The sequence below is a fragment of the Mirounga angustirostris genome, unplaced genomic scaffold, assembly GCF_029215605.1.
Source record: "Mirounga angustirostris isolate CCGP_5_RB_7025 unplaced genomic scaffold, mMirAng1.0.hap1 SCAF_1, whole genome shotgun sequence".
Lineage (NCBI taxonomy): Eukaryota > Metazoa > Chordata > Mammalia > Carnivora > Phocidae > Mirounga > Mirounga angustirostris.
The window spans coordinates 196,424,220-196,441,616 of NW_026991709.1; the positions used below are offsets into that span (position 1 = coordinate 196,424,220).

The following is a 17,397-nucleotide window of genomic DNA, read 5'->3' on the forward strand; positions in this document are numbered from 1 at the left end:
AAATGAAACATTTAAACTTTTCCTAGCAATATATGATATAGAATACTCATACAAAAGTGGGCATTATCTTGGAGATTGATAATGACAGAATTTGGTCTGTGTTGATTTTACAGAATGAGCCCATGGTTTCTGGGCAGCAACTCCAGGGCATTGTAAATCAAAATGCCAATTTCAAATGGAAGGACTGAGCTGGATATTTTTACAGTTTTGATCCTTTTAACGTTTTCTATTTAAACAGAATGCCTTTAGTGATATCTTGCTGAGAAAATTTATCAATACAAGTAAACATACCCTCTGAGTTACAGACTGAAGCAGCTTGATTTCATCAGATCTTTCTCTGCTCTTTATTTGGAGAACAGACTTGCCTAAGACCAGGGCTATTCTCAGCAGAATGGATATTAGACTGCTTTATGGGTTGCAATTTTGCAAATTATGGCCTCGATTTCGAGAACTGCGAGAGTTAATGTTGCTGGGGCCTTCTTATCAAAAGCTCTCTGGGGGATCATTTAAATGGAGCTCTCTACTAATTCTCCTGGAACTAGGAGAAAACCTAAGAAGCAGCCATTGTGAAAGGCCCCCAGGATCTAATGACCCAGGCCTGCCTTACAGATAGCCTCTCAGGTTCCCTGCTCTTCAGCTGTCCCTGTTACATGTTATATGTTCACAAAGCCCACCAGTGGAATCATGCGTTTGGGTTAAGGCATTGTCTCCAGGAGGCTCCTGTAAACTTTAGCACCAGTTGCAAGGAAATATTACCAGGAGAGGTTTGAGGATAGGCACACTACAATGAGGATGGGAAATAGAAGGCCTGAGCAATGGTTTATGAGGTTAGTTTGCAGACCACCATTTGGCTGGCTGTATTCTAATCATATAGGGAGCTTATTAAAACTAGATTTCTAGCGTCTACCCCGTGAGATTCCAGTTGGTCTTGGGCGGGGTTTGTGTACACACATTAAACAACAAACAAAGTCACCAGGTGATTCTGATGCTCTCCAGGGTTTAATGCCAGGGGACCAGACCATGGGGTCCGCTGGAAAGACGCTGATGAAATCTGGCTTGATGTGGGGGGGTTAGGCAGCTCTTAGGCAGCACCGAGGAATGCTGAGAGGCTTCTGGGAAGGGAAGGTTTCTCTGTGGGGTGTGGGAGCGGGTATTATTGAGGGCGGCCCTGCCTCCCTTTGTTACATGTCCTCTGCTTCCTGAGGTTAGCAGAGCATTTAACAGGATCAGCAATGCCTTATATCTCTGTGTGCTTAGCACTCAGTTGACATGCAACCAAGTTTCTGGAATGCAAAGATGAATGAATGAGGTTGTTCTTATAGGAGGGCCTCCGAGTATATTGTCTGTCCTTTTCACAGTCTGCTAGAGTAGCCAATGTCAACTGTTGGTACAGCTGAATGTCAGGAGACTAGGGACTTAAGAGGAAGCAGAGGTGGATAAACTTTTTCTGTAAGGAGCCAGAGAGTACATATTTTAGGCTCTGTGGGTCACACAGGTCTCTGTTACATGTTCTTTGTTTTCACACCCCTTTTAAAATGTGAAAAAACATTCTTGGCTACAGGGTGGTATAAAAATAGGCTGCTGGCTGGATTTGGCCCAGGGACTATAGTTTCCTGATACCTGGCTTGGAGTGTTTATGTGTCAAGGACAGCTTCACTATACCACAACTACACATCAAAAATCTAGATTCTTACAAGTCCACACAAGCAGCAGCTGGAAAGGAGCAAGGTAATGAACCTGAAGCCACCTTATTACGTCAGGGATTGGCCTGAAACATTCTGGGGTCTTTATGGTAAGTGAGAGGTCTTAGAAGGAAACTGTTTTTCAGCTACCAGAAATCTTAGGAGCCTGGGAGTGCTGTGACAGAGCTGCAGCCAACAGTGACAGGGAACTGCATGCCTCGGTGGCCAGGTGTGACCCTCTGAAGACCTGCATCCTAGTATGGCACTGGAGAAACAGAACTCACCATGTGTTTGCACCTCTCTTCTGAGAGCAGACTCTAGCAGTTTCAGAACTTCTGAGGTCTGGCTCAGGCACCAGAGCATCTGTCAGCAAGAGAATCTCCTGCCAGACGCTCCAGCCTTACTAGGAATTTGGGGGCCACATGGTTCCAGCCTATGTGGAATTCCATCCCAGGAGAAATGATCCAGGACAGCCCACACAGGTTTGAGCACTCAGACTTGTTTGGACTCTTTATTATATTCATGTTCCTTCTGTATAAATTAGTCACACCACATATTGGGAGGCTTTGGGTTCAAGGATACTAGTATTTAATACTATATTATTTATATCTTGTCTACTTCTAGATAGGATTAGGAAGGATAGTGCTTTCTTTCCCTTAAGACCATGTGAAACTAGAGTTAACATTCTCTCAGCAGACAATGCGACCTGCTCAGGATGACACCAATTTTATCTCTTGGCAGAATAGGAGTGAAGTCTCCTGACAGCACCATGGAGATATGGAGACATTAACAACCATTCAACTTAGACAGTTTCAGGCATAGACCAACGTTTTATTCTGTAGCTGACGTGTCTCCTAAAAATCTTTCCCTGTAGCTATACACCTAGTTCTTATGTTCTTAGTTTCCTCAGATCTTAATGAACATCTAAAGTAATATACTGTATTCTAGGCTGGGCTAGTAGCTTCTTTTTTTTTTATGTCTTGTCAGTTACCCCAAAAGGTGAGGCTGATGAAGGATTAAAAATGTACATGATACCCTACCCCAGTATTGCAACATCCCATGAAACAAATGAAGATGGAAACAAAGCAGGCAAAAAGCAGACAGGGCACACAAAAGCAGGAACTTACACCCAACTATCTTCATCTCTGCACCAGAAAGAAAGGGGCGAGAATGAGGGGACAGCACAGAGAGAGACAAGAACAATTAAGACAAACAGGAAAAGAGAAAAAAAAAACATCACTAGCAGGTCGGTGATGAAGCATGCACTTTTTATCAAGGGTCAAAGCAAAGGACAGAGTGTATTTCTGAGCACAAGGGCAAGAGTCAGAGGGTCCCCTAGAGGGATGCCATGCCTGCAGAGCTGCCTTCTAAGGCCAAGTTTGGAGCAACTCGGAGAGAAGCACTCCTTGTGCCAGGGCTGACTCAGGGAGGGACAAAGCCTCCCTAAGGCAGAGTCCCTCCTAGAACATGGTTCTCGAAAGGGTTCCCAAACTAGCAGCATTACCATCACCTCAGAGCTTGTAAGGAATGCACATTGTTGGGTCCCACTCCATTCCTACTGTATCAGAAACTCCTGGGGGTGGGCCCAGCAGTCTGTTTCTCCAAGCCCTGCAGGTGACAAGTCAGAGAACTACTGCTTTGGGAAAAACCTAGTCCTCAGTCAGAGCACATTAAACCAAAGGGCGGGTTTCTTCTGACAAGATGGAAGACCATGTCACTCATATGAAACTCGGCCCATTTTGCCCACAGGAAATGAAAACCCTTAAAAATTCAAGGCTTATACAATAAGGTAAAATGTAATTCCCACAGAGCCATGACAGAACTCTGTATTCCTACTGACTCCAGGGAACAGGCTTTAGAGGAAAGCTATGAACGAGAGGGATGTAGACCACGGTGGCACAGCTCTGCTGGCTCAGGCATGGTCTGCAGGAGGGCACAGCCTCTTCTTGAGCAAAAGCTTTTAAATCATTCCTTTCAGTTTACAGTCTTTTGGCCGGCAGTTTTCTTTTGGGTACTTCGTTGGGAACAATGTTAATTCCAACTTGTTCACCTGGAACGCTTGTCCTGCTCTAGTCTTTCCTGACCATTTTCTTGAAAAGAAAAATCTAGGAAAGGAGTTATTAGCTTCTGAACTGGACTAAAATGAGTTTGGAGAGAAGGAGGAAGTACCCACAGGAATATGGTGACCAACCAATCAAAGGCTGGGAGTGCTCAGTTTAAAAATTAGGCTTAAATTCCCATATCTATTTGTTCTTCTTCTATAATCAAGAATGTCACCTCCTGGTGGGTGTGCCTTCTCTGGGACCTCACAGGGCATGAACAATAGCACTCCTGCCTCTTGCTCACTCCCACGGGTCACGAGCCGAGCTGGATGGCTGTACAGTCTCAGTGGTGGCACAGAGCAGCACATCTCTGGTTCACAGCAGCCACACGATGTGTTACACACCCATGGAGAGCAATGGAGACCATCAAAAAGACCTTTTTCAAAAGGGTATGTTGGATACTGGTGTGGCTAGAGCCTGGTTTAACTCTGTAACTTAAGTGTTGAAATGCTCACAGTTACTGACATAATTCATTGCCTTGTTCATTTCTCATATGTATGTCCATGTATCAGGAAGTTGCAACTTCTTGTAACTGAGACATACCAGCACTATATGGGCTGAGAGAGTGCTGCAGCCCAGGTACAACATTCCCACGGGTGAAGGGTGGTTCAGCTGCAGAAGTCTCACTAAGGAACTTCTGAGCATATGGTTTCCCAAGATAGGTTGACCGCAATGTAAAACATGCCTGTACACTTTTCCTGTTGCTCCAGAAGCTGCAGGCCAGCTCTATCACCATGCCTGAGAATGGCAAAGTCTCTCTGATGATATCTTGGAGTGCACTGAAAGGTCTGTCAGTCAGTTGTTAGCTCACAACCCTGTGAGTGGCCATTTGCAAAAAAGCTCTTTCCTCAGGGGGAGGAAGGGTAGAGGAGGAGACAGATTATGCACAAAAGATTGCGTCCTGCCTGTGAACCAATCCCTACTTTCAGCCGTAGCACTCAGTACTCAAAGGCAGATAACCCAGGAAGCAGCATACTCACAGGCCTGGCCTGGACCTTTCAGGATTGCAAATTATATGATGGTCCCTTCGCTGCCCAGGGGAGGGAAAACTCCCCTAACCTTAGCTTGTCTCACCAGTGCCTGATACAGCTGATTTCCCCAGACTCATCTAGCATACCCTGAAGTCCTTTCTAAATTGTTTTGTCAATGACGCAAAGAGATGCGGGGTGCTCCACAAAAGGATTTCTTTCCATAGATGAGGGCTAGACAACGTAACTCTTGAAATCAAACTTTACTTAAGAATTGTTTTGACTTAAGTTTGTTCATTTTTAGTCTTTGTTCATTTGGTTTTTAATTCTCTGACTGTGAATGTTAAGAAGAAAGAAATGTCTAAATGTCAGGCAAATAAGTTCTTAAAAGAAAGGAAGGACTTTAAGTATATCTCTTAGAATGTATTACTCTACCTCACGAGCCTGGATATCTAACTTAAAATAAAAAACCACCAGATCAATTTTGGTAACCACTCTTCCTTCTTCCATGACATTTTGCCAAGAAGCCAGGACTATGCCTGGGCTCTTCTTGTCCTGACAACCAGGGCTGAGGAATGGTGTCAGGACAGAATGGGAAAAGTGTCCTATGAAGGATATTGCTCTACAACAGTCAGATGGGGGCACTTTATAAGCATGAAGTCTCCCTAGCATTTAGCTAAACATGGAATTGACTGAGTGGCCCAGGTTTCCCACCCAAAAGATCTTTCTGTGTGCATGAGCAGGAGATGAGGGCTGTTCCCAGCCGCTTACTCTGCATTCACAGTGTCTATGGGGAGGGGATGCAGGCAAGAGAAAACAAGTCCAGGCACAGTGGGAGAAGTTGGAAGGCAGCTTGAATCCATCACCTGGGCCTTCTGTGCTCAGGCCATACTCCCCCTTGGGTGTGTGCTGACAAATATTTCCAACAAGGGAATTTAGAGCACCATGAAGAACTCCAAATAGGTGATATACAGAGTGGTCACAATCAGTTCAGTCTGGTCTACCCTGGCTCTTTCAAACAGAAGCAAACAAGCTTTTACCGGATCATTAAAATTCAATGGGAAGGGTAGGTCCACTACTCCTGTAATCCATTCAGAAAACCAGCTATTTGCTTGTTCTGATTTCCCCTTCTTCGTTCATATCTCCTCTGCTTATCAGACCACCATCCCTCCATCTGAGCCACACCTCTATCCTTCCCTCACTCCCTAAAGTCCTCTTGGTTCTGATGGCCTATTTCAATCCACTTCTCTAGCTTTGCCTGCATCAACCTGACTAGGAAACATGAACCTGAGACTGACCTTCTAGAACCACACACGAGGGTTGATCCATTCCCACTTTCTGCTCTGGCTTTTCGCTGGGCATTAGATGAGAACAGTGCGCCAATCTGTAAGAAACTGGCTAGGTAGTACTATTCCTAGTGCCTAACATACCATTTGCCTGATTTGTTTTCTGATACATTAAAATGTATCTGCTTTTCCTATATGAATTGGATTCATCAATACTACAGGCACATATTTTGGTGTATTCTTCCCCTTAAAGAGGAAGCTCTTGTGAGCCAAAGAAGGTATAAAGCATCCCCATGAAGAGTTTCATGTTGGTTCCTACCATCTAGTCTCTACAGGAGAAAACAAAGCCCATCTGCTGGATTGTCATGTCGCATGGGTGAATATGATGTGGGGGCTTCTGGAAAAGAACAGATGCCAATAAAGGAGCCACTGACTACAGATTGTAGTCAGCAACCTGACTTGGATTCAGAGGCTTTTAATGGCTGCAGGGCTCCTCCCCAGCACAGTTCACCATCTGCTCATGAGAGGAGCACCAGATTCCATCCTTCTAACCCTGCTCCCAACCCAGGCCCAAGAAGGGCTGCCTACCTGGCATGATGACATCAGGAAATCCCAATTTTCTTGTAATTGCCAATCCCCTATTAAATATCATGGGGTTTTCTCTCCTAATCTGTTCCATGTCTCCACGAAGAAGCTGCAGAGAAATGATAAGACCTGCAAAAACAAAAGCATTTTCTTACTCAGAACCACATCTCCACCCTGTACTCTAGTACTAGAAAAGACATAAAGAGTCATGTTTTTTTTTCTGGAAGAAAATATGCAAAGTTCAGCACTTTTCTTGAAAAAAATTTTGATGCAGAAAGTGTATGTTATTCTAAAGAAATGTTCTAGAAAGCTAAAGGATTTTTTTTGTTGTTTCAAATTTTTATTTAAATTCTAGTTAACGTACACTGTAATATTGGTTTCAGGGGTAGAATTTAGTGATTCATCACTTACATATAACACCCAGTGCTCAACACAAGTGCCCTCCTTAATATCCATCACCCATTTAGCCCACCCCCACCCACCTCCCCTCAAGCAACCCTTAGTTTGTTCCCTATATTTAAGAGTCTTTAGGGAGTGCCTGGGTGGCTTAGTTGGTTAAGCATCCAACTCTTGATCTCAGCTCAGGTCTTGATCTCAGGGTTGTAAATTCAAGCCCCCAGTTGGGCTCCATGCTGGGCGTGGAGCCTACTTAAAGAAAAAAAAAGTGTCTCTTATGGTTTGCTTCCCTCTCTATTTTCCCCCTATTATCATCTATTTTGTTTCTTAAATTCCACCTATGAGTGAAATCATATGGTATTTGTCTTTCTCTGACTTATTTTGCTTAGCATAATACTCTCTAGCTCCATCCACATCACTGCAGATGGCAAGATTTCATTCTTTTTGATGGCTGAGTAATATTCGTGTGTGTGTGTGTGTGTTTGTGTGTGTATGACATCTTCTTTATCCATTCATCAGTCGATGGACATTTGGGCTCTTTCTATAAGTTGGCTATTGCTGATAGTGCTTCTATAACATTGGGGTACATGTACCCCTTCAAATCAGTATTTTTGCATTCTTTGGGTAAATACCTAGTAGTGCAATTGCTGGGTCATAGGGTAGTTCTATTTTCAACTTTTTGAGGAAACTCTATACTGTTTTCCACAGTGGCTGCATCAGTTTGCATTCCCATCAACAGTGTAAGAGTGTTCCCCTTTTTCCACATACTAGCCAACATCCATCGTTTCCTATGTTGTTAATTTTATTTTTTTTTTAATTTTTAAAAAAATTTTATTATGTTATGTTAGTCACCATACAAATACATCATTAGTTTTTGATGTGGTGATCCACAATGCATTGTTTTCGTATAACACCCAGTGCTCCATGCAGTACGTGCCCTCCTCAATACCTATCACCAGGCTAACCAATCCCCTCTTCCCTCTCCCCTCTAAAACCCTGTTTGTTTCTCAGAGTCCATAAGTTCTCATGGTTCATCTCCCCCTCCGATTTCCCCCCTTTCATTTTTCCCTTCCTTCTCCTAATGTCCTCCATGCTATTCCTTATGTTCCACAAATAAGTGAAACCATATGATAATTGACTTCCTCTGTGTTGTTAATTTTAGCCATTCTGACAGATGTGAGGTGATATCTCATTGCAGTTTCAATTTTTATTTCCCTGATGATGAATGTTGTTGAGTATCTTTTCATGTGTCTGTTGGCCACCGGATGTCTTCTTTGGAAAAATGTCTATTCATGTCTTCTGCCCATTTCTTAACTGGATTATTTACTTTTTGGGTGTTGATTTTGATGAGCGCTTTGTAGATTCTGGATACTAACGTTTGTCAGATATGTCATTTGCAAATATCTTCTCCAGTTCTGTAGGTTGCCTTTTAGTTTTGTTGATTGTTTCCTTCACTGTGCAGAAGCTTTTTATCTTGATGAAGTCCTGATAGTTCATTTTTGCTTTTGTTTCCCTTTCCTCCAGAGACGTGCCTAGCAAGATAGTTGCTGCGGCTGAGATCAGAGAGGTTGCTGCCTGTGTTCTCCTCTAGGATTCTAATGGTTTCCTGTCTCACATTTAGGTCTTTCATCCATTTTGAATTTTTTGTGTGCCCCCCTGCATTCTGCAGGTGCCTTTTTTACTAGAGCAAGTGTGATTAGAAATGGCCAGTGTTTGTGAGTTCTGGATAAAAACCACAGACACTGAAGATGGCACCGCCCCTGCTCTGAGAAGTGAGACGCAATTCAACATCTTAACCTGGGGAGGTGATGGTGGAAACTAATCTTTCAATTGTTTTTAAAAGTATATTATTACTACAATCTTTCTTTTATAATGTTCTCCATATTTTAATCATATCATGTCCCAAGAACTTGTAGCCAGAGGCAGCTCTTTACAAATCAAGTAAGTAAATAAAGCAAAGAACACCATAAGTATGGATGTGAATGGTAGTCTTCCAAATTACCAGTAACTTTATATTTTAAAAACAAGGCTTATTTGCTTCTTGCTTTAGCCTCATTTTAGATGAGAAATATGGGCTCCCTTCCCCTTCAAGCACACTACATGGAGCTCCTTGGCATCCAGGGACATACACAGAAAAAACAGTCACTTGAAAATAGTGAGAGAGATCCTGAGGCTCCCCATGCCAGAGTTTTAGAGAAATCAAGTACTCCTAGCTGAGAGTCTCAAACTTTGCAGCCTCTGGTGTGGAGCTGCTCTGAGGACCCTCCTAGTTGAGTATCTGCTAACCCTGATAAAGAAAAAATTAAATTTTTTTTTTTTTAATTTCAAGTTAGTTAACATACAGTGCAGCACTGGTTTCAGGAGCAGAATCCAGTGATTCATCGTCCACATACAACACCCAGTGCTCATCCCAACAAGTGCCCTCCTTAATGCCCATCACCCATTTAGCCCTTCCCCCCATCCTTCTCCCCTCCAGCAGCCCTCAGTTGTTCTCTACATTTAAGAGTCTCTTATGGTTTGCCTCTTTATTTTATTTTTCCTTCCTTCCCCCTATGTTCATCTGTTTTGTTTCTTAAATTCCACATATAAGTGAAATTATATGGTATTTGTCTTTGTCTAACTTATTTCACTCAGCATAATACCCTCCAGTCCCATCCACGTTGATGTAAATGCTAAGTATTCATCCTTTCTGATGGCTGAGTAATATTCCATTGTGTGTGTATATATATATACTTATATACCACACCTTCTTCATCCATTCCTCAGTCGATGGACATTTGGGCTCTTTGCATAATTTGGATATTGTTGATAATGTTGTTATGAACACTGGGGTACATGTGCCCCTTCGAATCAGCATTTTTGTACTTTTTGGATATATACCTAGTAGTGAAAACTTAGTTCTTCTTAATAATTTTGGAGACTGCCATGTCTTGCAGTGGCTTTACACTGTTGTTTAAGGCCCACTTTCTATTTACAACAAGGATATGGAAGTTAAAAAACAAAGAAAGTTATGTAAAAGAGATTATGAGATAATTGAGAGGTTAAAACTGTCAGAAGAAACATGGTTCTATATAATTTGAAAGCTATCTTCAAGTGTACATAAAAGCTCAGAGGCTTTTAAATAGTGCTTCTAATTTAATCAAGCAATTAATGTTCAAATTAGAAAATACAATCTTTCTAATGTGTGGATTTGCACCAAGACTTAAAGAGAAATTAAGCGTTTTAAAAGAAAAGGAGGGAAAAGGAAAAGAAGTTGGGGTGCCTGGGTGGCTCAGTCATTAAGTGTCTGCCTTCGGCTCAGGTCATGATCCCAGGGTCCTGGGATTGAGCCCCGCATTGGGCTCCCTGCTCTGCGGGAAGCCTGCTTCTCCTTCTCCCACTCCCCCCTGCTTGTGTTCCTTCTCTTGCTGTGTCTCTGTCAAATAAATAAATAAAATCTTAAAAAAAAAAAAAAAGGAAAAGAAGTTGAACTAAGATAAAAAGCTGCTGTGAAATAAAGATTGTCTATTCTAGTTCCTGAATGATATTGGCAGATTAATCACTGATTCTCATTAGTGTCAGGCTTTCTTGGTGATGCTAACACTGAACAGGAATAGAAAAAGTGATTATTAATATTTGTCTTTTATTTTTGGCTAGGATGTGTATTCTTTGTTCAGGAAAACACAGACTTCACAATGTGACAAACCCTGCAGCAATTTTTGTTCACTTTGGATTTAAATTGGAACTCAAGTCACCCATCAAAGCACATGGAATCCATTTTAGAAAGAACAGAAAATGTATTTTGGTTAGAAGTAATTAGGAAAGATCTCAAATTATCACAAAAAAAATAGTAGAAAGTGACTGGGGAGGAGAATAAATGTTTGTAGGGAACTGAACTTTACATATGGCAACTGATCAGCAGAAATTCACTGAGGTCTGTATGATCAGCAACAGCAAGCACGACACAAAGTTTTCTAGCCAGAGAAGTATGTTACCATGGCTGGCGCTGGGGGCAGAATACTTGGCGCTGGACTTGCGGATGATATTCTCATGGATCTGGGACCACTCACTCTCGTTGTTGCACCTGCAACAGAAGGACAGGCATTATGGCTCTCAAGGCTTTTCAACATCTGGTCTGATGTTCCAACTGAAATGCTAACTTTGAAGGAAAACTTCAAACTCACTTTCCTATGTTTTACTAAATTAGACAAGGCTTGTTTTCTGTTAAGGCCCATAGAAGATTCACACTTGAGGAAAGTGTTGAAACTCTAAAATGAATCTCAACAAATATTTTAAGTGGCAAAATATCCTTTTCTCTGAAGTAGCACTCTCCCACATGACAAGTTTTTCTCTTCTAGTCCCTTATACACACACATATGCGCGCACACACACACACACGCACTAGGTTCCAGAGGCAAGTTCCTGAGAGGGAAAATAACAGTTCCTCTCAACAACGACTACTGTTTAGGAACTGCCATGCCTTGCATTGGCTTTGTACCATCATTCAATAGTCATTATACTGGCCCCAGAGGAAAATCCTGCTAAGCTCAGGGCAGTGTGGATATATGCTTGTGGCTGTTTCAGCCAAACCAAGAGAGGAGAAAAATTTAGGAGAGTATAGTGAGTTTGATCCACTGTGAAAACCTCTGTAGTCAAGGGAAAGGAGAGCTTAGCAGAGAAGGTTGAATGTCTAAACATATAAAGTCCTTCCCTAGGGGCTTCAGGATTGGGACAAAAGAGAGAACAGAGGAACAATATTGCACCTCTGTTAATTTCTGACATTTCAGAGTCTTCCCCTCTAAAGCGCAATTCCAAGAGAGCTGCAACCACACAAGTACTTGTTATAGTTTAGAAACAGAGACCAGGAATTCCTCATCCTAATGCAAACACTTTGATGAAACAACTGAAATGAGATTGGGGTCATCTCTTGAAAATTCCATGTGACACCAAGAGTCCCCAGAGCCTTGGCCCCACCCCTTTCCCTGTTCCGTACGAAGGTATGAGTCCATACCTTCTAACTCTAAAATGGAAGACCCAGGCACAAAGGAAAACTCACAGGATCTTTCCATGGTTACGCAGAAGTGTGTAGTCCAGCACAGCCACTTCAAATAGGAAACCCCAGTAAGAATTTTATCATGTGAAATCATACGGTATTGGACTTTCTCAGTCTGACTTGTTTCATTTAGTATAATGCCCTCTAGGTCCATCTATGTTGTCAAAAATGGCAAGATCACATCTTTAAAAAAATTTTTTTAATTTAAATTCAATTTAGTTGGGGCGCCTGGGTGGCTCAGTCGGTTAAGTGTCTGCCTTCGGCTCAGGTCATGATCCTGAGGTCCTGGAATTGAGCCCCGCATCGGGCTCCCCGCTCAGCAGGGAGCGTGCTTCTCCCTCTCCCTCTCCCTGCCCCACCCTGCCCCCGCTTGTGCTCTCTGGCTCTATCTCTCTGTCAAATAAATAAAATCTTAATAAATTCAATTTAGTTAACATATAGTGTATTATTACTTTTGGGGGTAGAATTTATTGATTCATCAGTTGCATATAACACCCAGTGCTCACTACATCAAATGCCCTCCTTAATGCCCATCACCCATTTAGCCCATCCCCCCCCCACCTCCCTTCCAGCAACCTTCAGTTTGTTTCTTATAGTTAAGAGTCTCTTATGGTTTGTCTGTTTTTATCTTATTTTATTTTCCTTCCCTTCCTCTACGTTCATCTATTCTGTTTCTTAAATTCCACATATGAATGAAATACCACATATGGTATTTGTCTTTCTCTGACTGACTTATTTCACTTAGCATAATACCCTCTAGTTCTATCCACATCCTAGCAAATGGCAAGATTTCATTCTTTTTGATGGATGAGTAATATTCCATGGTATGTAGGTATGTGTGTGTGTATGTATGTGTGTGTGTATGTGTGTATGTATGTATGTGTATATACATATATACATATACACACACACCACATCCTCTATATCCATTCATCTGTCGATGGACATCTGGGCTCTTTCCATATTTTGGCTATTGTGGACATTGCTGCTATAAACATTGGGGTGCGTGTGCCTCTTTGAGTCTTTTTTTTAAGGCTGCACAATATTCCCGTGTATGTGTGTGTGTGTGTCTGTGTGTGTGTGTGTATACCACATCTTCCTTATCTATTTGTCTATTGATGGACACTTGAGTTGCTTCCATATCTTGGCTATTGTAAATAATGCTGCAATAAACATAAGGGTGCATATGTCTTTTCTGAATTAGTGCTTTTGTTTTCTTTGGGTAAATACCCAGTAGTGGAATTATTGGATCATACAGTATTTCTGTTTTTGTGGTGAGCAGAGCATAATGTATAGAGAAGATGAATCGCTATGTTGCACAACTGAAACTAATGTAATGTTGTGTGTCAACTACATTCAAATAATAATAAAAAAGAAATCAAAGAGTAAGGAGCTGAAAAAATAGTATAAAGACTTAACAACAGAAAAAAAGTTTTATCATGTGCCATCCAGCAGTGTGAAGTACAAGCAATGTGAAGAACAATTAAATAAAAGAGTTTGTATGGAAGCCATTAAGAGATAAAGGAAATTAGTTATTAGCTTAATTTTGTTACTCAGTCAGTGGCCCTTCGAACTCCTTAATCAATATAAAGAAGTCTCACTTAGAGATGCTGCAAAGAATTACCAAAGATGAAGTTCTTGTAGTCCAGAGCTGTGAGGATAGCTTCTACTTACAGAATTCCTTTCTAACAAAGGAAGGGGGAGAGCGTTCTTCAGGATGAGCACTTGTGATTTAGCAACCCAGTTGGAAATCAAAAGTGAGAGGTGCTGGCAACAGCACATCCAGCCCTTCCTGTCTGTCATGCACACTGTCTCATCTCTTCCAACCAGTCAGTACATCAGAGAAGTGCCCAGCTGGTGAGGATTCAAAGACTTGTCTTGCTGTCAGGTTTTTTTTTTTTTTTTTTTGGTGTCACTTTCTAGGTTTACAAGATCAGTAGTTACTTTCTTTAACAGAAATCTGACTACAGTTTGTCATAAATAACATACTGCCCCTCTCACTTCAAAAGAAGAGTCTTGAAAATTAACTCCCTCCTTCCAACAGATGGTGTAATTTCAGCATTTCTCCAATAAAACATGAATGTATGGGTTTTTTTTTTTTTTTGCAGTATAGTGGAGATAGCGCTTTATCAATCACATCCACAGTGTCAGTGTGTATTAATTCATTCACCTCTCCTCTTCATGGCCTTGGTACAACCATTATCATCTCTCTTCTGGACTAGTGTAATCACCTCCTAACTGATCTTTCAAATATCTTCCTTTCCTGAATGCCAAGGAGCTACTCAAATCATCTGAAAATAAGTGGATGTGCTGTCATCAGCATATTTTAACCAATCACTAGGATATTTTATAAGGACAAATTATAAATGGGAGCATTTATTAAATAATCAAATGAGTTGTGATTATAATGAAGCATGATTATGTTCTATCCAATCAAATTAATATGTAGAGCATGATTACTGATGTTGGTAGTTTGTCCTCAATCATAAGACACACGAGGGATTGTGATCTAAAAGAGGTCTGTATGCCTCTGTAGCAGCCTGCTTTCCTCAGAGGGGAGATAAACAGCACAGCACTTCAACTACCACATGTCCAGGGATTTTACTCAAGGAAGAAGACAGAGAGGTGAGAGCATTTTGGTTTTCTACATGGGATTCCCAAGCATTCAGAAGCACTGGAGCAGGAGTTCGGGTTCTGCTCAACAGAGTTCAGAATACTCTTCTCATTCACTCATGTTCCAGAGCACACGTTAGCATCTGCCTCTTCCCTACAATCTCCTTAATTTAATTTCTGTGTTTCTGATGATGTTATTCACCCAACTTTCTTCTCCTCTTTCTCCAAGGTGAACAACACAAAAAATGTTTAAAATGCTTAAGAAATTTTAAAGGGTTGTTTGTAAGACCTTTAAGTTTGCATTTTATTTTTTTATTTTATTTTTTGTTTAAATTCAATTATCCAACATATGGTGCATCATTAGTTTCAGATGTTCAATGTTTTGTGTTCAATAATTATCAGTTGCATATAACCTTTGCATTTTTAGAAGGGGGCCTACTATAGGTAGTAGACAATGGTTGGGGTATATTCCCATATTTTATTTCACTTAATTCTCCTAATGTTCATTTTACTGAGAAGAATGAAGTGGAGCTAGAGTCTAAACATAGGTCTGCTTGGTCCCAAAAGTAGGACAGGCAGGCAGGGTTGGGGTGGGGTGCAGAGAGAAAGAGGCTGAGTACTATAACCCTGAAAACCTTACTCCTGCACTGGGCTTCAGGGTCCTTGTATCCCTGATGTCAGTCAGCATTCCCATTTTGTCTCTACTTAATTACAACTCCTGAGTCTTGGTTATGGTGTAAAACTTAATTTAGTGCAAATACTCCATGTTAAAATTCTTTCTCTTTGGGTGTTCTTTTGGCTTTTATTTGGTTAAAGTCCTAATAAGCTGGAAAATAGGCAACAACCTACAGATTTAGAAATACTACTGATGCTGACCACTGTTTCATGTAGTCCTGATTAAAGTGCAAAAAAAGAGAGAAGTATCCAGAAGGATGAAGAAAAACAGCACATATTTCTATAAAAATGGTCTAATTGAACAGAATCTCCAAGACCAAGCTGACACAAACTAATTTGATACATTCTGGATGTGCTGTCATGGCCACGAGAAATTGCATTTTTATTTATTTATTTATGATTTTGTTTACTTATAATTTTATTTATTTACGAGTGAGAACTAGAGAGAGAGAGAGAGAGCACACAGAGGGAGAGGGTGAGAGAGAGAAGCAGACTCCCCATTGAGCAGGGAGCCCGATGTAGGGCTCGATCCCAGGACCCTGAGATCATGACCTGAGCCTAAGGCAGACGCTTAACCAACAGATCCACCCAGGTGCCCCTGCATTTTTATTTATGAAAAATGTAAATTATTTATTTTACAACCTATATATGTTTATTTTAGTACAGAGTATTAAAAAAAGACAAATAGCACGCAAGCATGCACACATAACACTTTAACAGAAATACTAAGTTTTAGTCCTCCTTCCAGGTGGTAGAAGGGCTTCCATGAGTAACATTTCTGCCCCATTTAGTCACTTTCCTGGGAGAAAGAGTGACCTCTTTGGCCAGCACTTTTTTTTTTTTTAAGATTTTATTTATTTATTTGAGAGGGAGAGAGAGCATGAGAGTGGGGAGGGTCAGAGGGAGAAGCAGATTCCCTGCTGAGCAGGGAGTCCGACACAGGACTCGATCCCGGGACTCCAGGATCATGACCTGAGCCGAAGGCAGTCGCTTAACCAACTGAGCCACCCAGGCGCCCCGGCCAGCACTTCTAGAAGAAGGAGCTGGGCATGAACATGTCAATTCTGCCTCTTCCCTCTTTTGGGACCAACCTATTTGCAGAGAACAGACAATCCCTCTGCACCACCAGGTTCCACTCTGATGATGACTCAATAGTCTTTCTGACTCAGGGTTCATGTTAATCACAAGTTGTGGTGGGTTGAATGGTGGCCCCTAAAAAGATATATCCATATCCTAATCCCTGGAACCTGTGAATGTTACCTTATTTGGAAAAAGGATCTTTATAGATGTAATTAAATTAAGGATCTTGAGATTAGGAGATAATCTTGGATTATCTGGGTGAGTCCAACTTCAATGACAAATGTCCTTAGAGAAAGGCAGAGGAAGATTTAAGACACAGAAGAGAAGAAAATGCAGACAGGAGAGGAGGAGGCAATGTGACCACAGAAGCAGAGATTAGAGTGATGAAGCTGCAAATCAAGGCATGCTGACAGCTCCCAGAAGATGCAAAGAACAGATTTTCCCCTGGAGCCTCCAGAATGAGTGTGGTCCTGCTGGTAGCTTGATTTCAGACTTCTGGCCTCCAGATTGTGAGAATAAATTTCTATGTTATAAATCACCACATTTGCGGTAATTTGTTATAGCAGCCATAGGAAACAAATACAAAAGTCCATGTGGCTCATAGATCCAAACCGTGATCTCAAATAAGTTTTCTTGCTAATAAAAGTGACATGTTTATATATACTATTTACATATGTATACACACATATGTATATATATATACATTATAAATTTCCATCTATGCCACTCTGTATTGTATATCCATTTTTATCTATACCTGCTTAATATTTTGCTCTTAGAACCAATCTACTGTTATCTATTAACCCACTCAAATTGCAACAAACAGCATTTTATTCTGAGTTTACTAAGCTAAAATTGTTAAATAATCGGGAATGAAAAAAAAATTGGGAATGAAGATTGACCTTTGTCAAGTATCTTTTTTGATATCAGGATGATTATATGTTTTTTCCCTTTTGGATGACTAATATGATGCATTAT

At 41.1% G+C, this 17,397-nt stretch overlaps 1 protein-coding gene across 1 annotated transcript in view; it reads right to left on the minus strand.

Moving 5' to 3' along the window:
* Nucleotides 1–17,397, minus strand: part of DOCK3 (dedicator of cytokinesis 3) — a 568,243-nt gene that overhangs the window by 93,368 nt on the left and 457,478 nt on the right. The window contains exons 13-14 of the mRNA XM_064595595.1: nt 10,994–11,082; nt 6,627–6,752 (exon numbers count right to left, since the gene is read on the minus strand). Coding sequence (XP_064451665.1) covers nt 6,627–6,752; nt 10,994–11,082 — 215 coding nt within the window. The remainder of the gene's footprint in view (nt 1–6,626; nt 6,753–10,993; nt 11,083–17,397) is intronic.